Consider the following 18,002-nt stretch of genomic DNA (forward strand, 5'->3'; position numbering starts at 1 on the left):
GGGTGAAATTTTGAAACGAATAAAAATCAATTCAACTATCCAATTTATTTGATGAAGTGTGAAGATCGTGTTAAAACCGCACGGGGGGTAACATGTAAGTACAAGTTCTTTGCACAATGCTTGCTTTGACTATCCCGTGTCAATGTTGCTTGTTTGGCTGGGCAACTCCGACTGGGTCCTACAACATTCATCATTTACTGTTTGTGCATGTAGCATCATCACCATTTGCCTTTCCACTCGCGTCAGCTAATTCTATGAGCGCCTAAAAAATCGTAATATTTCATACTGTTGCTGCAAATACCAACCCATCACTGGGGCGAAACAAAAGTGATTTGCGAACTCCGTACGTGTGTGTGTGTGTGGATTGCAGCATGTGTCGCTCGTGTGTAGCTTTTATTTTCCTCTTCGTGGCGTTAGTGGAACACATTCAGTAACTTTTCTCTTGATCAACTAAACAACAATGACGCTCTCGACAGATTATTATGCCTTCACCTTGCCGCCATCGTCGCCCTTCGCGCTGGACTCCTTCTCCTGGCCCTTCTCCTTGTTCCAGCTGGCCAGCCCGTCCGGCAGCGTGGTGTCCTCCTCGAACGAGCCCGTACCCTCCACGAACTCCTCGTACGTCGACTTCTCCGGGAATGGGCGCTTGCCGAGCAGCTCGATCATGTCATCGCGGCTGAGAATTTCGTTCTTGAGCAAACGCTCCGCCACCTTCTCCACGTCGGCCCGGTGCTTCGTCAGCAGCGCTTTCGTTCGCACGTACGCCCGGTCGATCAGGGCGCGCACCTCCTCGTCGATGATTTGGGCCGTCTGTTCCGAGTACGGTTTCGCGAACATCGGATCGCCCGGCTGCGAGCTGTCGAAGCTCACGTTGCCCACCTTCTTGTTCATGCCGAAGCGCGTAATCTGCGCGTACGCACTGTCGGTGATTTTCTTCAGATCGTCCTGCGCACCGGTCGTGATGCGCTCGAAGAAGATCTCCTCCGACACGCGGCCCCCGAGCGTCATGCACATGCGATCGTACAGCTGCTCCGTCGTCAGCAGGTACTGATCCTTCGGCAGGTACTGGGCGTACCCGAGACCCTTGCCGCGCGGAATGATCGACACCTTCAGCAGCGGATCGGAGTGCTCGAGGAACCAGCCGCACACGGCATGGCCCGCCTCGTGGTACGCCACCGTGCGCTTCTCCTCCGGCGACAGCACGTTCGTTTTCTTCTCCATGCCCGCGATCACGCGCTCGATCGCCTGCTCGAAGTGCTTCATCACGATTGATTCGTTCAGATCGCGCGCCGCAATCAGGGCGGCCTCGTTACAGACGTTCGCGATGTCCGCCCCGGTGAAGCCGGGCGTCAGGGCGGCCATCTTGCGGGCCAGATCCGTCTTGTCCAGGTCGGTCTTGAGCGGGCCCAAATGCACTTTGAAGATGGAAGCACGCCCCTTAATGTCCGGGGCGGGCACGTAGATCTGCCGATCGAAGCGGCCCGGTCGCAGCAGCGCCTTGTCGAGGATGTCCACCCGGTTGGTGGCGGCCAGCACGACCACATTCGTGGTCGTGTTGAACCCGTCCATCTCCACCAGCAGCTGGTTCAGTGTGTTCTCCTGCTCCGAGTGGCCGCCGAAGCTTTTGCCGCCGCGCTTTCGTCCGACCGCATCGATTTCGTCGATGAAGAGAATGCACGGCGCGTTCTTGCGGGCCATGGCGAACATGTCGCGTACGCGCGACGGTCCCACGCCGACAAACATTTCCAAAAACTCCGACCCGGACACGGTAATGAAGGGTACGTTCGCTTCCCCTGCCGTGGCCTTCGCGAGCAGCGTTTTACCCGTACCGGGCGGTCCGGTCAGCATGGCGCCCTTGGGAATCTTGGCACCGAGATCGATGTATTGCTGGGGGTTTTTGAGGAAGTTGACAAACTCCATAATTTCGATTTTGGCCTCCTCGCAGCCGGCCACATCCCTAAAGCAGCGAGGGAGAGGGTAAGAAAATCCACCATTAGAATTGATCAAGTATTTCATCATCCCTTTAAGCTTCTTCCTACTTGAATCCGACGTTGATTTCATTAGCATTGATTAGCTTGGCGGTCGATTGCATGACGCCACCAAACAGACCTCCACCGCGGCGTCCGCCCCGACCACCACCCATCATCTCGGACGAGCGGCGCATCATGTAGACGAGGAACCCGATGATGAGCAGCGTCGGTAGCAGACCCGTTAAGCTGGACGCTTCCAGCTCGCTCCGATAGATGACCGGCACAAAGTTGACCGGCTCGATGTTCATGTCCGTCTGCACACTCTCCAGGTTGCGCTCGAACGAGTCCACGCTGCCAATGTTGAACCAGAGAATGCCCTACAAAATGGAGCGGTGGAAACGAATATGGTGTACCGTTAGTGTTCCTGCCTTTTTGAGTTTCGGTAACGTGCATTGCATCCGTACCGATGAATCTGTAGCATTGCCGGGCGTTAGCTTAACGCGGACCCATTTTTTGTTAACCACTTCCAGCTTGTCGACGATACCGCGAGCGAGGTAGCTGGAATGAGGCAAACATACTTTACAATTACAAATCCGCAAAGAAATCATCTACCTCGCGCGGAACCGTACTTGTTCACGAATTCCTTCCACGCAATTTCTTTGTATCCCATCTCGAAGAAAGCGATCGCCGATATCAATGCAACACCGGCCAGCGCACCAAACATCAGCATCTTCTCCTTATCGCCCTCTTCACCGCCGCCGATGGGTCGGCCGGAACCGCCACTGCCGCTGGAACCACCCTTGCCTCGGGCCGGCTGTGGCGAAAACATGCCCAAATTCCAGTCGTTCTTGCGTGACGTTGCACCGGGCGGCGCGTTGGACTGGCTGGCGGACTGTTCGGCTGCGCTGTTGCTGCTGCTGCTGCTGCCATCTTTGCTGGTCCCACTTTCACCTGCCTTGTTGGCCTGCTTCGCCTGCTGTGCGCTAGCGGCGCCGGGTGGTTTGAAGTACTTCTCGAACCCTTTCGGTGGCTTCTCGCAGAACACCTGTATGCGGTGCAGGAACTCGTTCCACGTTTTGTTGCTTCTCGACTGCAGGTAGCTTAGGCTGCGAATGATCTGTTTGGAAGGAAGGAATTGAACTCGTTTTAATTGAATGTTCGCACGAAAGCGTTAGTGCATTCCCTCTTCTACCACTTTCCCGTTCTACCTGTTCACAGTCGGGCCCGTTCACGGTACGGTGCGGTCTGTTCAGCCCGACCAGCACGGATTCGAGCTTTTTGGCCGTCGTCAGGACACGGTATGCCATCTTTCTGCGGTTGCTACGGGTTGCTCTACACTATTAGCGCACTCATGCAGGGTCACACTCGTTTAGGCAAACCTCGGAAAAGTACGATAAACCATAATACACTTTATTACACAATCTTCGCAATTCCTCTTCCACTGCGTGTGTTGACGAAATTCAGCTTACAAGTTTCTGGTGCGTGTGAGGAGGGTGATGAAAATTGTTAGGGTGGTTCTACACGGAGCGTAATTGCTGCTGAGAGGTGGTTTGTATTTCACGATTTTTACTGATTTTGTAAGTTTTCGAGTTGAAGAATGTAGTGAAAACGAATAAGAGGCAATTTGTAACTTTTGTGAAATTCAAAATGATGCAATATAAGTTATTTAAGACTTGTTTGTTGGTGCAACTTTATTGCTGCACACAAGAACGCACCGTGTAAATGTACCTGTCTACACAGCTGTATCTTTGTGACAGATGTCGGCGTATGTGTGTGTGTGTCATTGCGTGCCGTTGACAGCCGGCTAGCTTCCCAGGTAGCAATCAACAAAAAAAAAAAGTTTTTGCAAGATGCAATAAGAATTTGTGAAATAAAAGAACTGGTACCTTCTCTATATGCACAGATTTTACCATTTTTTATTAGGTTTAAAGTGTTGTTGAATTTTGTGTAGTTAATTTTATATATAATTTGAGCCGATTGACCACATTCGAGGTTTCCTCTTTTTTCTGACATCCTTTTTAATTATAGAACCGAATTTCATAATTTATTGAGAAACCCCTTCTATGAAAACGTTTCAAACTTTCATTACACAAATCGGCAACACTGCCGGGGCGATGTTATTTTTCAGTCATATGTTACGAAGCAGCATGCAAAGAGGAATAGTAAAAAGAGCCTGCGAAATGCGGGAGCCACAAGGCGAAACTAGTGGGCTCAGCATAACGACCGTGTTTTGTTACTGAAGAGCCACCATCCATCACCGTCCTACGCCACACCCGGATCAGCTACGAAAATCCCCCTCAAAACTAGTTTTACAAACGCTTCCGCGTTGGGCAGGGGCTCCTGTGATTGTTGTTTGTCGTTTTGTTCTGCGCGCTTCCTGTGTACCTGTGTAAAGCCGGGTGGTTGGAGATACCGAAAGTGGGAGAGTGAGAGAGACAGAGAGAGATTGAACAAACGGGTGAGAAAGTGCGAACCGCCGAACCGGAGGAACCGGAAGTAACCCGTTTGAAACCGACGAAACGCCCTTCCACCGAGAGAATGGTGATATCGGCGGAACACGAGCGCAACGGCATTGCCGACTTCTTCACGCAAGTCGATCCGGAGGTGCGCAAGGTGACGCTTGCGATCGGGAACATCATCTCGAAGAACTCCATCAAAGAGATCACGTTGGAAAGTATGTTATGGAAGGGAAAGGGGGCGAGGGTTGAAGGGTTGGTGGGCCGCACTGCTATGATATCTCGCTTATCTATCAATCGGATGGAGCATGAGTGGCAGTTCATATGATTTATGGCGATTGGGGGGATTTGCAGAATAATTAAACAGAATTGGCCAGTTCTTAAATCCACACAATTGCTCGGGCACGATAAGCAGTGTGCAGCATTGCATTGAAACATATCGATTTATGCATTTATCGTTGCTTTCATTGCAGAATCGTTAAACGTAATGATGGAACATTGTCGCGATGCGGGAACGCTGCTGGCAAAGAATATCGTCAAGTCGGAGTACCTCTACAAATACCTGCAAAGCTACAACATTAGCGTACCGCCGGACAGCTCGAAAGCCATACTGATCGAGCACTGTTTGCAGCTGTGGAGAAGAAAGTACGGCGGTCCCACCGACGCAGGGTACGTGCCATCGTCCAGCGACATCCCCGGTCCGTCATCCTCTGCACCGTACGCATTTCCATCCACCTCTGCCGACTCGAGCTGTTCCAGTGGCACCACGCTGCAAAACCACATCGATAACTATAACGCCCTGGCGGCCTCCTCGAACGGAGTGTTTTTCAGCGAAAACACGAATGGCCCCGGGGACGATTCGGACACGGAACCGCCCGGGCTCGAGCAGTACCCGGTGAATCTGCTCGCGCTCGACTACACCGTCTGGTTCTTTCTCAAGTGGAACCGCAACTCGCTGGACGAGAGCGCATTCTGGCACGATGCCAACTGTACCGTGATGCTCGAGATCAGCGAAACCCAGCAGGGAACGGAGCAGGTGTGCGGTCCGCAGGACATCATCAACCTGATACTGAGCCTCAAGTTCCAGTACAGCTTTCAGCTGGTGCCGAACATCATGTTCGATGGCTGTCAGGGGCGGATAATGGAGTCGGGCGTGCTGGCACTGTCGTGCGGCGTCGTGTACAACAACCAGCCGGGTCCCGAGGGCCGGTTCGTGTGTTTGGGCGAGTTCGAAACGCTGATCGGGCTGAGGCGCGATCCGATGGAGAACAACAATTGGAAAATACGGATGCTGAAGCTGTACATACGGTACAAAAAAGTGGACAATCTGCCCGCGCTGGCAAATAGTAAAATGCTCAACAACTGTCTTATGATACCGCTCACGATGGACATTGTGTAGAGGTGTGCGTGTGGCGTTCGTGCCGGGGTGAATGCTCCTCACGTCTCAAAGGTGTGCAAAATGTGGCTTTCCGGTTTAGTGTCGGAAAAGTGGGATTTCTAGCCATACCGTACGAAGGATGTTCTTCAATGTGTCCAACAGCGACAGGTGCCTTACATTAGTTAAGAACGTTGTAGATATAGGTCAAAATTTTAACAATAAATGTATTTTGGATAAAGCACTTCGCTTTATTTTAGATGAGTTTATAAAAAAGTGTGCAAGATCTGTGTGTTTATTTCCTGCGATTTTTACCCTGCAGAGCAGGGTAGGCGCGAGCAGAAATCAAAATTATCAAACGGTAAACAAAAGGTTTTCTGTCGGCGATGAATTCGCGATGGTGCGGAACTGTCAAATTTGACGTTCGCGAGCAAAGATTCACCAACACAGCAAACGGGCAAACATTATTTACATTTTCCTCCGCTGTAGTGAAAATGGACGGAACCCTAGAAGATTTGTTATCGTTCAAAGAGTTTCCGCTGATGAACGAAGCCAGCGGAAGCGGAAGTGCACAAATCAACATCAATTCACCGCAACGATCATTCCACAGTCCCGACGACCCGTCGTCGTCAGCAGACCAGGATGGAATTCCGACGGGTAGGACCTGTCTCTCCTACGCGGCACATCCAATTGGCCACACACGTCCGCTAATGAATCGATCACATTGTCTCACACACTACAGGCACTACCACAACAAAGCCAGGCGGCTCGATTTTCAGCCTCGAGTACTATCAACAGTTTTTCAACGTGGACACCATGATCGTGGTGGACCGGATTGCCACCTCGATGATTCCGAAACGGGCGCCCGTAAACTACCTGAAGCTGAACATTGCCACGAATCCGGATCTGTATGGACCGATCTGGATTGTGCTGACGTTGGTACGTTGGGTATTGCGTTGGGGCACGTTTGTCAACCCTCTGTACTTAATGGCTTATTTGTGCGGCAGATTTTCACCATCGCTATTTCGGGCAACATGGCAAGCTATCTGCAAAATACAGGAAATCATCAGTGGCGGTACAATTTCCATCTGGTGTCTTATTCGGCCACCGCCATCATCACGTACGCGCTGCTGGTTCCCGCCGCGCTGTGGGCCTTCTTGCAGTGGAGTGTGCGTGGGATCGAGCTAAACATTGAGGAGGATGAGGAGGAGCAGGTAGCGATTGAGCCTACCACACCGAGTCTGCTATCGCTGGTCTGCGTTTATGGCTACTCGCTAGCAATCTACATTCCAGTGTCCGTACTCTGGACCATACAGGTCGGTAGGGGGGGAACGTTGGGAAGCTGAACTGATTGCGTTGAATGAAACATTTATTTTCCTACCTTTTCCCCAGGTTTCACTGTTTCAGTGGCTGCTGGTCATCACCGGTGCATTTCTGTCCGGTTTTGCGCTGCTAACAATCCTGATGCCGGCGGTGAGAAAGTCAAGGTATTCGATTCTCATCGTGCTCGCGATCGAACTGGCACATTTTGCACTGGCAGCCGGCTTTATGCTCTACTTCTTCCACGCACCGGATGTAGAAACGCCTGCGGAGGTAACGCCATCGCTGCACAAAGTCACCTCCAGCGTGGTAGTCAATGCGACGATGCACAGCAAGAGTGCTTAATGTGTGGATTCACGTTGTGCTTAGGATAATATGCTGATTGTTGGAATGCTTACAAAAAATTAGATATTCAAGATGTAATTAAATAAATTGCTTATGCATAAGACGCTCCTACCGACGAATTTGAATCTTATCACTGACCTTGGGAGCTTAGAGAATGGAAAGAAATGTATTAATTTGCTCATCTATTTGACAAACAAACAATGTTTTAAATAAAGAAGTTAATTCATTTAAAATAAACTACAAATGGTGAAAAACGGCCAACTAGATAATGTTTTGGTGGGCAATGAAGGAATTTAAAAATAAAACAAGCCGCGGCTCTGGCCTGCTGTCATTGCGATTGCTTGTTTACTTTCAATTGTCAGTGTGTGTGGTTTTGCTTTTGCTGGAAATATCAACTCATTTCGTTGGCCAAGCGCAAATTATCAGCGATATCAGTGTTTTTTGTATATAAACTATTGCATTCTAGCTTATTAAAATGGTGGTTGCAATCGGATTCGAAGGTAGTGCCAACAAAATTGGTGTCGGAATCGTCCGGGATGGTGAAGTGTTGGCGAACGAGCGTGAAACGTACATCACACCGCCCGGTGAAGGTATTTACCTATTATTTTGCACTGTTCAAAAGGAAATATTTCACATTAACGTTCCCATTCCATTGCGTTGAAGGTTTTCTACCGAAAGAAACGGCACAGCATCACCGGTCCCGTGTGTTGGACATACTGAAGCGAGCGCTGGATGTGTCGGGCATAGCGCCCGACGAGATCGATGTCGTGTGCTACACGAAAGGCCCCGGTATGGCACCGCCCCTACTAGCGGTGGCCATCGTCGCTAGAACGATAGCGCAAATCTGGAACAAACCGATACTGGGGGTGAACCATTGCATCGGGCACATCGAGATGGGCCGGCTGATAACGAAAGCCGTTAATCCCACCGTACTGTACGTGAGCGGCGGCAACACGCAAATCATTTCGTACGCCTGCAAACGGTACCGCATTTTCGGCGAAACGATCGACATTGCGATCGGCAACTGTTTGGATCGGTTTGCACGCATCATCCACCTTTCGAATGACCCGAGCCCGGGATACAACATCGAGCAGATGGCGAAGAAGGGCAAAAACTATGTCCCGCTGCCGTACTCGGTCAAGGGTATGGACATGAGCTTCTCGGGCATACTGTCGTTCCTGGAGCAGAAGGCACGCCCGAAAAGAAAGCAGCAGAAAATGCAAACCAAGGCAACGGAGGAGGAAAAATGGACCGATGAGGATCTGTGCTTTTCGCTGCAGGAGACGCTGTTCGCGATGCTGGTGGAAACTACCGAACGGGCCATGGCGCATACCGGTTCGGCCGAGGTGCTCATAGTCGGTGGCGTTGGATGCAACGTGCGCCTGCAGGAGATGATGGGCATAATGTGTGAGGAGCGCGGTGCCAAGCTATTTGCGACCGACGAACGGTTCTGTATCGATAACGGTGTGATGATAGCACACGCCGGTTGGGAAATGTTCCGCAGCGGATCGCGTATGGCGTGGAACGATGCGACCATTACGCAGCGCTTCCGGACGGACGAGGTGGAAGTCACGTGGCGGGATGATTGATCAACGACGATGATTTCTTGTTCGAATAAACGGACAGCTTATGAGCTTGATTAGAGACTATATTTCAATGCACGTTACAGTTCACAGCCGGCGTACAGGCTTGGGCAGGCCGGTTTGCCGATGTTCATTGCAACCTCAACCGTTGGCTGTTCGCCTTCCTGCGCCACGCGGTACCTGCTTTCCCGGCCGGCCTTTAGCTTGATCGGAACTTTCGGCGCCGGTTTACCCGTCTCGCGCGCAATGAACTCTTGCAACAGTGGCGGTAGATCGATCTCGCGCGGGAATATCTTTTCCGCCCGGTCGACCAGCTTGCAGTACGATGCTTCCTCGTGTTTTGACAGCAGCCGGTAGTCCGCCTTGTAGGACACACTTTCGATCTGTACCAAGTTGGGGCTTTTTTGGCCTCGGAACGTTTTCTCCACCGTGACGCGCACCTTTCGGGCCGGTTCCTGTTAAGAATCAAGCAGAGGCGATTGGGTCATAACGAAACGCTGCGTGGATCGCCCTAAACAAGTCCTACCTCGTTAGGCAGTGCTTCGACTTTCACTATTTTCATGAAGCTCGGTTCCGGGTATCGTTCGAACATGCTCCTCACGACGATCCGTCCAACACCGAAGTTCTTCAGATTTCCCACGATTTCCCACAGCGTTTTGCCGCGGAAATCCGTTGTCCGGCCAATGTACTTTATCGTGGCCATCCTTTCACGGGAAGAGTTCCGTATGTTATGCAAACGGCGTGTTTACGTTTCTTTGACTTTACGTGTGTAGAAAGCAGGTAGGTAAAGGAGGTGCGCTCTCACCAATACATCGACATAACGCACTGACAGTTGCGAGCAAAGTTGAAACATAACCCCAAACTGCCCGCTGTATTGGGAAAGTTGGCCTTGGAAGTGCTGTGGAGAGTGTTGTGATGACTGTGGTGGATATTTAATTTGTGTGTAAAATTGTGTAAATCTAGCGTGACGTAATTCATTTAGGGTGTAGGAAAATTCCGAACATGCAATGATCATAAAGCAATGGTAAGTTATTGGTAAACATTTTCGATGGTTGTATTGAAATGTTTTCCGCTTATCCTAGAGAGAAATCGTCCAAAAGGAAACAAAGTATTGCAATAGATTTTGGACCTAGTGCTAGATCCTCCTGTGCTACAAAGGGGATTGTGGCCAGATCACTCGTCAACCTACTATGAATCGTCCCAGTCAAATCAAGCTGATGGCACCTTTACTGTGCAGATTTGATTATTTAGTCAGGAGTTTGAGCTTCACAAAACTGTTGTAAGTGTCACGCAAACGTAGTCCAAGAATCCAATCTATTTCGGGAGTATTTTAAGAGACGCAAACTTCCTACTCTCCTCACAAGGGTGCGCTTCTTATTTGGCTCAGGTTGATGGTTGGTTCGGTTACTAGATGTGGTGTTGAGGGAGCATCTCCTTGGCACTCTGAGTACTACATCGGAAACCGTTTCAAAACCACCGACTCTGATCTTTTGCAAGTCAACTTGGATGTAATTACACCGTCCATTTGTTACGGGTGTTTCGTCAGACTACTACTGGCAGTTGCTATTGGTGCTGGATTCTGACCTGACTGTTCTGAGACAGGTGAAGCTTGCATGAGTCATCTGTTCAAGTAATGCCCTGGTCCATGAATAACTCACAATACTAGTTGACCTGAAAAAAGTCCATACTTGTCATCAGTAATAGAAAACTCAATCACAGTCATTTACAAAAGACAGAATAAATAGAATAATTTATTCATTTCATGCACGAGAATCTCGATTTTCGTTACGGCTAGGTATACACAATAAATCTCGCGAAAAACAAACTCGTTCCTCACACTCGAATGCCTGCACATAGCATCGTACACTGTAACTCCGGCTGGTCTGCGCATTTGCACCTTGCCCCAGCCGAAGAAGTAGACTGTTAATACATATTATATCGTTGCGCCATCCGTCTCGCTCATAGTACCCTAAGCTCTACAAAACTACGCTGCGTGGGTCAATAAATATAGTGTGGCATATCTGGGGTGGGCCGAGTCTCATACACGCCTAGAACCGACCACGAACCTGATTGATCCAGTCCAGGTAGTGGGCGACCTTAACGTACACGCCGGGCACATTCGCTTGGCCGCAGCCAATGCCCCACGACACGACACCAACCACCTGCCAGACGCCGTTCCGTTCGCAAACCAGCGGACCACCACCATCGCCCTTGCACGCGTCCTTGCCCTCCTCGCCGCCGGCACAGATGAAGCCCTGGTTCAGGTTGTACGTGTAGCCGAGGCGCGTCTGGCGCAGCTGGTTCTGGCACTGGTAGTGATTCACAATCGGCACGTCCACCTCCTTCAGGATGTTCTGATACTTGCCATAGTCACCGAACGCGTCCTTACCCCAGCCGGTGGTCCAGCAACGTTGGCCGGAGAAATCGGTATGCTTGTCGGGCAGACAGGCGGGCGCGATGTGGGGCGCACTGGTAAGATCCACCGGACGGTCCATCTTCAGAATGGCCAAATCGTTGTCAAGCGTGCCGGCGTAATATTCCGGGTGTACCTGCACCGAGATGATATCGCGCTCAATGTACGGGTAGAATTCAACGTCGTGGTTTACGTCCCATTCGCCGAGGCGTACACGAAGATCAAATCCATTGTAGCTGTAATGAAAGAAGTATTGGCATTAAAATATAACACATTGGGTAGGCGTTTTATGTACTTACGTTTTCACACAGTGAGCCGCCGTTATGATGTACAGATTGTCGATCAAGGTACCACCGCACACGTACACCGATTCCTTGGGATCCTTCTTCAGAATCGCCACCTGCCATGGGTATTCGCCGAACTCGCTATCACCGTCCACGTACACCGGGTTCTTGATGCGTCCGTTAATGCCTTGCGCGTTTCGTACACCACACTTGCCCAGATTCTGGCTCGCTGGATTGCGATACACGGGCTTACGGCAGCAAACCTGACGACCGCTGCACTGCTGCTGTTGCTGACCAGGGCGAGGTCCGTAGTACGCTTGTCTCTGTGGAATTTGTGAAACAAAAAGAGTGGAAAAGTTCATCCATTTGCCCGGTAAGCTTCCCGCGACTTAATCCGCTATTGAAGTGTGAGGTGTAGTAGTGTTGTGTTCTATGTGACCTAATCCTGTTTGCACTGCGTAGAAGAAGCTTCTTCAGAGAAGTCAGCAAAACTGCACTCCGTCCTTGCATTTACATACCTTTTCGGTGGAGAAAGATTTTTCCTGTACGGAGGAGGGTTCAACCGCAACCGGTTCTTCAATTTGCTTTACCGTTTCTTGACCTTCTTCCAGCGACTCCGGCACACTGACGTCCGTGGCCCGGCGTCTGCGTCGGCTGCTTGGGAAGCTGATCGTGGGGCTACCCTGCGCGTGGCCCGGTGCCGGCGTGGGCACACTCTGGGTCGGAATGGAGGATGGAAGTCTTACAGCGTTAGATCGGTCTGTAGGTAGCTCGCTGATCTCGTGCCTATAGTTCTGGTACTGCCGACCGTACTGAGCTCTGTTTGCATTGATGTTGTTCGGTGCATTTTGCGGATATACCGACTGGTACTTGAAGTTACCGGCAGGCCGGTAAGCGTTCGTGCTTTCACCAGCAAACGTTACGTTCGTGCTACGACCCAACTCAACATTGTCGTAGTACTCAGTGTCCTCGCCGTTCTTCACCACCGAGGAAGCGTCACGGAAATACGGAGGCCTGGGACCACCACCAAAACCAGCTGGGCCAAAGCCGCCCGCCGGCCCAACCTGTGGTCCAAAGTGGGGCCCAACGGGTCCCCCAAACGGTGGCTGACCTCCAACAAACGGTGGAGGTGGAGGCGGTCGATTAAACCCTCCCAGACCTCCGGTGTAAATCGGACCGGGCGGCTTGGTGTAGATCAGCTCCGGATGGCCACCGGGACCGAACGGCGGTGGCCGGGAAAGGATCGGCCCGTCAACGTACGGTGGAGGCGGTCCGTGCACGTGATGGGGATGGTAGATTGGCGGCGGCCTCGGATACCCTCCGTGGTGGGAGTGGTAGTGTTCGTGCTGATTGAACACGTGGTAAATGTTTTGCTTTTTGGCCGCCAGCAGCCCGCCAATCTTGTGCACAATGTTTTCGGTCGGTGTGACGTGCAGGTTGACCAACGGTTTCAGCACCTTGTCGCCGTACTCGTCCTTTGTCACCTGCAGCGACAGGAGCGGGTTGACGTTGATCAGCCCCAGATTTAAGCCATTGGCACTGAGCGATCCAAAGTAAGGGTTCGGGGCGGGGTGAGGACCGTACGGGTTGAGCGGGTAGCCGCCGGTCGGGTACGGCAAACCGAACGATACTCCAAACGTGGGCACTACCTTCTTGTCTCCACCGTTACCACCACCCAACAAACGCTAAAACAATACAGTTGAGAGAAGAGGAACAAAGAGGGCAAAGGGTGATTTGGGGGGAAAAGGATTAGGAAACACTGCGGACAATTGCTGGCAAACATACACGTACGCTCACATACACATACCACCAACACGCGCACGCACGCTCACAACATAGGGCGTTCCGTCGACCGGTTAATAGGCAAGCGCAAGCGTTTTCCCATTAAACAACCCGTGCCGCACGGCGTCTATGAGTGGAGAAAGGTGGCGTATTGCGGGTTTTTTTTAATGTGTGTGTGTGAATATTCGTTTAGGGTTGTGTTTGTGTTTCAATTCCTTTCCTTTTTGGCAAATAAGGACCATGGAACGGACATCCATAGTTCCATTGCCGTCCAAGTTCGTGGAGCTTCTTTATTGGAAGTCAAAAGTTTGTCTGCGTTCCAGTGTATTATTGTAGCGTCTGTTGTTTTTTTTGTGGACCAATTCAGTGGCCTCAAATGGTGGCAACAGTCAAGCCCTGAGGTGTCAGTATCGCTGCCGATTTCCGGTTTCTATGACCAAAACGTTGGATGACGACCGCCAACCAAACATCCTGATCGTACGAGCTTTGTGCTTGATCGCCACGTACAACGGAAAATCTCTCTTTCTCTCTCTTTCTCTCTCAATTCTCAGACATCTTAGACAAGGGATTTTAAGGGGATCTCAGCACATGATAGGTTAGGACATTAAGGATTAGGATTTAGTTGTGGGCAAGGCGCCTTTGAGTAGTTTGAGTGTTTCGTTTCTGTGTGTGTGGGTGTGTGGGTTTTTTAATGCGAGCCGAACGGAACGGGGTTAAAATGGAATTTTGAGCATTCAGTAGTAGTAGTATTGGTTAACAGTACCAGATCAGCACAAGTATTAAACTGTATCACACTTACCGGTTCAATGCTGGCCTTATCCTTTGCCTCGTTCGATTTGCCCTCCGCTGCCTCGCGCTTGCTGATCTTCTTCGTCTTCGTTTCCGGTTCCGCTGTGGCATTCTTCGGTACGCGCACCACCGTCATCGTACCGTTACCATCGGTAATTACCACCTCATCAGCTGCCGCTTCAATGTCTGTCTTGAGATTACGCGGATCAAGCGGGAGGATCAGATCGTCCTTGCGGCCGATCACATCCTGCGCCGGGCACTGATCGTACGGCACACAGACGCAATCCTCAATACCGTTTCCGTTGGCGAATTGACTGTACTGTCCACCGTTAGCACCGAACTGGCCTCCATTGGCACCGAACTGCTGGCCTCCATTTGCACCGAACTGCTGGCCTCCATTTGCTCCGAACTGTCCTCCGCTAGAGCCAAACTGTCCTCCGTTCGCGGCATACTGTCCATTGGTGTATTGACTGTACTTGCTGTAGTTGTTGCCGGAGTACGTGCCCAAACCGTTCGAGGCGGCCGGACCCTTAACGTTCAGCTCCTTCTTATACAGCGCCGGATTGGAGGAATGGAAGCCCGCTCCATTGCCACCCTGGTACGCACTGGAGCTTTCGCCACTGTACAGCGAATTGCTGCCAAACTGTGCCGGTCCCTGGTTGTACAGACTGCTCTGGCCTCCCTGCCCGAACGAAGATGACGAACCCTCAAACACAGGCTTCGACTGGGCGGCATACACTCCCGACTGCCCGAAGCCATTGTTGTTGTTAACGCCCTTCAGCTCTTTGTAATCAAAGTCTGACCCAGCGAGAGGTGAAAATCCACCGCCCGAAAGTCCCTGAGCGCCACCGTAAACGCCGCCAGCCGAGTAGAGGCCGCTGTTGAAGCTAGACGAGCTGGATCCGCCAACGACGGCCGAACCGCTCAGTACCGAAGCGCCCACCGGGCCAGGATTGTTCACCACGACCGTCTTCGAATCGGCCGCACCGTCAATGTGGTGGTAGTGATGGTGAATGTGCTGCTCTACCGGTTTTACCAGCGGTCCTTCGTTGAGCACAAGTCCCGGCTTCGAGAGGGGACTCTCGTAGATCTTCTCGCCAGCTCCGATCGGTTCGAACTCGAACGGTGGTGTATCGCCCTCGTAGATCGGTCCGAGTGGTTTCGATGGGTAGGCGGACGCGTAACTGGGGCCAGCGAACGAGTTCGGCGGTCCACTGTACGGTGGACGCTGCTGGGGTCCGGCATAGCCGATCTTGTGCTGCGCGTGGTTCGGTACGGGCATCGGTTTCGGCGGTCCGTACGGTCCCTGGTGCTGTGGCTTGGGTGGGTAAGCTTGCTGCTGTGGTGGCTGCGGAGGACGCTGGGCGTACTGTTGGGGCGGTAGCGGTGGCCCTCGTACCGGGGGTCTCGGTCGTGGCGGTTGCTGCTGGGCGTAGATCGGATAGTACGGTCGTTTGCCTTCGATCGATTCGCCTTGACCGTCACACTGCATCAACCCGAGCGAACACAGCTTGTCCTTGATGATGTTACGTGCCTGCGCATCGTCCGCATTCTGGAGAGCGTCCTGCACCGACGGATCGCTGTACACCTCGTCGAACCCTTCGAGGCTGCGCCCTTGCCGACCGCTGTCGAGGATGAACTTCAGGATGTCCTCGTCGCTAACCTCGGTGACGTTTTGCTGGGAAGCGGGCAGTACTCCGATGTCCTGCCGCTTCTCGCGCACCTTCTCCTCGCCCTGCAGTCCATCCTCGAGCGGAAGCCAACCCCACTCGTCAGCACCGATGACGGCAACCGCTGACAGCACTAGCAGCAGTGCTGCGGATCCTAGCAATCGCATCGTAGTTTGACTGCTCTACAGGCAAGCACAAAGAAAGAGAGAGAAAAAGAAGAAAGAGAAAATAAAAATACAATTACGCACTGTTTCCGAGCTTCCGGATAGTGTATGCCACTGGCCACCACATTCGTCCGATGACTTCCGCGGAAAGAAATGATTACCCATCTGACCATCGAAATAACCCCCGCCGAGGAGGAGGAGGAGGAGGCCTCCGCTGCAATGGTGACTTTGTTATTGTGGTTACCAGCCACGATTACCTAACAACCTTCCCATCTCTCTGACCGCATCGCTCACTGACAACGCGTGAGGTAATATGCATTCAACCTCCTCCTTCCTGTGTTTCTTTGTTTATCTTTAGTGGCTGTGGAGCTGTGGCTTGAGCAGAAACCGCGCCGGTAAGACGCCGAGCAGTGTAAAGGCGAAAGTGACCGCATCCAATCGCTCGGAAGTCGAGTCAAATTCGGCCCCGCAGTTGGTGTTTACGGTGTGAATTATCGTCCGCACCAATGCCCTGCGGGTTAAGAAGTGTATGACCGAGCACCGTTGGAAGAAAGGCTGAAAAGCAGCGAAGGTGTACACGTTAGCTGATCGATCCACCTAGAGAGGAGTCGATGATTTCTCAAAAATGTTTGTTGAACTTGACATTGTCGATCATCGTGGTCGATCTTTAGTGAACAGAGATTTTTAAAGGAGTTTCTGTAACGTTATTTTCAGTATCTCTTTGTCAAGACTGACAAATAGTGTCGAGCAGTCCCGGAAATAAGTGCAACGTACAATTCCCGCCCGCTCCCCCCGGGTCACAATAGCGTGATGACCCTGATGTACCACAAACGATGTATTTTCCTTTCACCCTTTGCCTGAACCGACGCGGTGAAATGGCGGGCCAAGTGAACCACCGAAGCAAATGGTTTGAATTTTGCATAAAACCAGCACAAAGAAACATCCAACGACCGCCGACGATCTTGCTGGCTTTGCGTGTGCCTGTTGAAACCTACGGTAAACAATAACCTTTTTACCCTTTGTGAACGCCCCTCACCTTCCCCTCGGTTTCGGTTCGCTTGGCTTACGAAATCCATCTCAAGCTAACTTATCCCGGGAATGGTTGGCCTCGAAAATGTTTCACTTCCTTGCCCGGCTTTTTAACGGCACCTGGGGAAAATGGGCGAGTGTGTGTGTGTGTGAAGATGAGAAGCAAAACTTCACCACAGCCAGCATACAATGCGCCAGGCCCGATATAAAGAAGACGAAAGTGTTTCACTGATTTGATCGTCAACGGGGCGAAGAAAGAAAAGGGAAAAGGTGAAAAAGTATGGCATCACACAAGTATAAACAGGAAGAATCGTTAAACTGTACGTAGGGGTCCGAACCGTACAGACGTTGATGTGGATGGCTGTAGCACAGAAAAAAAACGGAAACTTTTACTTTCGCAAAATGTATGACTCGCGCAAGTGTCTTATTATCTTGTAGCTGAAGCGATCTTGTGTTGCCTTGTTTTGCAGCAAAGATCAACTGTTTACATTTGACGGTGAAGAAAAGAAAAGCACATTCGAATTATGAATGAACTCATGCAAACACAAACAAAAAAATTAAATTTCTGAAGCTGCTGAAATTGAATAATGCTGCTTCGATCACAACGATCACGATCGTTTATTGTCAAAAATATCGACAAAGATGAACGACCGGATCGGATCAACTTCCGACTCGGTTCGCCCCTATAAGGAAGGTAGTTCCTTCGCCGCTCACCGAAAGTGGTACCATGTGAGAAGTGTCATCGTGTGTGTGTGTGCTGTTGTGTTGTGGTCACCGCTAGAGAAATGAGGTCGCGTCGTTGCATAATTCGCACAACCAACG

At 51.2% G+C, this 18,002-nt stretch overlaps 6 protein-coding genes across 7 annotated transcripts; 3 read left to right on the plus strand and 3 right to left on the minus strand.

Annotated features, from left to right (window-relative positions):
• Positions 1 to 26: 26 nt before the first annotated feature.
• Positions 27 to 3,689, minus strand: LOC120954036 (AFG3-like protein 2). The gene is made up of 6 exons (XM_040374587.2): positions 3,440 to 3,689; positions 3,179 to 3,349; positions 2,600 to 3,087; positions 2,435 to 2,528; positions 2,040 to 2,347; positions 27 to 1,957 (listed from the first exon to the last, which is right to left on the minus strand). Exons 2-6 carry the CDS (start codon positions 3,275 to 3,277, stop codon positions 481 to 483), a joined length of 2,466 nt encoding a protein of 821 aa, XP_040230521.2. The 5' UTR covers positions 3,278 to 3,349; positions 3,440 to 3,689; the 3' UTR covers positions 27 to 480.
• A 400-nt stretch (positions 3,690 to 4,089) lies between these two features.
• On the plus strand, positions 4,090 to 6,065 carry LOC120954038 (uncharacterized protein C3orf38 homolog). The gene is made up of 2 exons (XM_040374590.2): positions 4,090 to 4,644; positions 4,900 to 6,065. Exons 1-2 carry the CDS (start codon positions 4,509 to 4,511, stop codon positions 5,823 to 5,825), a joined length of 1,062 nt encoding a protein of 353 aa, XP_040230524.2. The 5' UTR covers positions 4,090 to 4,508; the 3' UTR covers positions 5,826 to 6,065.
• Positions 6,066 to 6,218: 153 nt separating this feature from the next.
• LOC120954039 (protein YIPF1) lies at positions 6,219 to 7,585 on the plus strand. Its single transcript, XM_040374591.2, has 4 exons — positions 6,219 to 6,458; positions 6,544 to 6,740; positions 6,809 to 7,117; positions 7,194 to 7,585. Exons 1-4 carry the CDS (start codon positions 6,296 to 6,298, stop codon positions 7,464 to 7,466), a joined length of 942 nt encoding a protein of 313 aa, XP_040230525.2. The 5' UTR covers positions 6,219 to 6,295; the 3' UTR covers positions 7,467 to 7,585.
• Positions 7,586 to 7,816: 231 nt separating this feature from the next.
• On the plus strand, positions 7,817 to 9,105 carry LOC120950466 (tRNA N6-adenosine threonylcarbamoyltransferase). Its single transcript, XM_040368500.2, has 2 exons — positions 7,817 to 8,056; positions 8,130 to 9,105. The coding sequence occupies exons 1-2, from the start codon at positions 7,942 to 7,944 to the stop codon at positions 9,053 to 9,055; spliced, it is 1,041 nt and encodes a 346-aa protein (XP_040224434.2). The 5' UTR covers positions 7,817 to 7,941; the 3' UTR covers positions 9,056 to 9,105.
• On the minus strand, positions 9,101 to 9,807 carry LOC120950467 (uncharacterized). The gene is made up of 2 exons (XM_040368501.2): positions 9,576 to 9,807; positions 9,101 to 9,504 (listed from the first exon to the last, which is right to left on the minus strand). Exons 1-2 carry the CDS (start codon positions 9,750 to 9,752, stop codon positions 9,130 to 9,132), a joined length of 552 nt encoding a protein of 183 aa, XP_040224435.2. The 5' UTR covers positions 9,753 to 9,807; the 3' UTR covers positions 9,101 to 9,129.
• A 964-nt stretch (positions 9,808 to 10,771) lies between these two features.
• On the minus strand, positions 10,772 to 16,165 carry LOC120950465 (uncharacterized). Of its 2 annotated transcripts, none has more exons than XM_049605666.1 (4): positions 14,328 to 16,165; positions 12,265 to 12,462; positions 11,762 to 12,069; positions 10,772 to 11,698 (listed from the first exon to the last, which is right to left on the minus strand). In XM_049605666.1, exons 1-4 carry the CDS (start codon positions 16,152 to 16,154, stop codon positions 11,098 to 11,100), a joined length of 2,934 nt encoding a protein of 977 aa, XP_049461623.1. In that variant the 5' UTR covers positions 16,155 to 16,165; the 3' UTR covers positions 10,772 to 11,097. The 2 variants fall into 2 exon arrangements, with proteins under 2 accessions (XP_049461623.1, XP_049461622.1); XM_049605665.1 differs by having other exon boundaries at positions 12,265 to 13,431.
• Between the last annotated feature and the right edge of the window lie 1,837 nt (positions 16,166 to 18,002).

Source organism: Anopheles coluzzii, chromosome 2, assembly GCF_943734685.1.
Source record: "Anopheles coluzzii chromosome 2, AcolN3, whole genome shotgun sequence".
NCBI lineage: Eukaryota > Metazoa > Arthropoda > Insecta > Diptera > Culicidae > Anopheles > Anopheles coluzzii.

Coding starts and splice junctions, on each gene's coding strand:
- LOC120954036 (XM_040374587.2), bottom strand. CDS start 3,277: ATGGCATACCGTGTCCTGACGACGGCCAAAAAGCTCGAATCCGTGCTG. Junction 3,088..3,178: donor ACGGGCCCGACTGTGAACAG/GTAGAACGGGAA, acceptor CCTTCCAAACAG/ATCATTCGCAGCCTAAGCTA. Junction 2,529..2,599: donor TGGAAGGAATTCGTGAACAA/GTACGGTTCCGC, acceptor GCCTCATTCCAG/CTACCTCGCTCGCGGTATCG.
- LOC120950466 (XM_040368500.2), top strand. CDS start 7,942: ATGGTGGTTGCAATCGGATTCGAAGGTAGTGCCAACAAAATTGGTGTC. Junction 8,057..8,129: donor CATCACACCGCCCGGTGAAG/GTATTTACCTAT, acceptor ATTGCGTTGAAG/GTTTTCTACCGAAAGAAACG.
- LOC120950465 (XM_049605665.1), bottom strand. CDS start 16,154: ATGCGATTGCTAGGATCCGCAGCACTGCTGCTAGTGCTGTCAGCGGTT. Junction 12,070..12,264: donor AATCTTTCTCCACCGAAAAG/GTATGTAAATGC, acceptor CAAATTCCACAG/AGACAAGCGTACTACGGACC. Junction 11,699..11,761: donor GCGGCTCACTGTGTGAAAAC/GTAAGTACATAA, acceptor CTTTCATTACAG/CTACAATGGATTTGATCTTC.
- LOC120950467 (XM_040368501.2), bottom strand. CDS start 9,752: ATGGCCACGATAAAGTACATTGGCCGGACAACGGATTTCCGCGGCAAA. Junction 9,505..9,575: donor TCGAAGCACTGCCTAACGAG/GTAGGACTTGTT, acceptor GATTCTTAACAG/GAACCGGCCCGAAAGGTGCG.
- LOC120954038 (XM_040374590.2), top strand. CDS start 4,509: ATGGTGATATCGGCGGAACACGAGCGCAACGGCATTGCCGACTTCTTC. Junction 4,645..4,899: donor CAAAGAGATCACGTTGGAAA/GTATGTTATGGA, acceptor CTTTCATTGCAG/AATCGTTAAACGTAATGATG.
- LOC120954039 (XM_040374591.2), top strand. CDS start 6,296: ATGGACGGAACCCTAGAAGATTTGTTATCGTTCAAAGAGTTTCCGCTG. Junction 6,459..6,543: donor CCAGGATGGAATTCCGACGG/GTAGGACCTGTC, acceptor CACACACTACAG/GCACTACCACAACAAAGCCA. Junction 7,118..7,193: donor CCGTACTCTGGACCATACAG/GTCGGTAGGGGG, acceptor CCTTTTCCCCAG/GTTTCACTGTTTCAGTGGCT.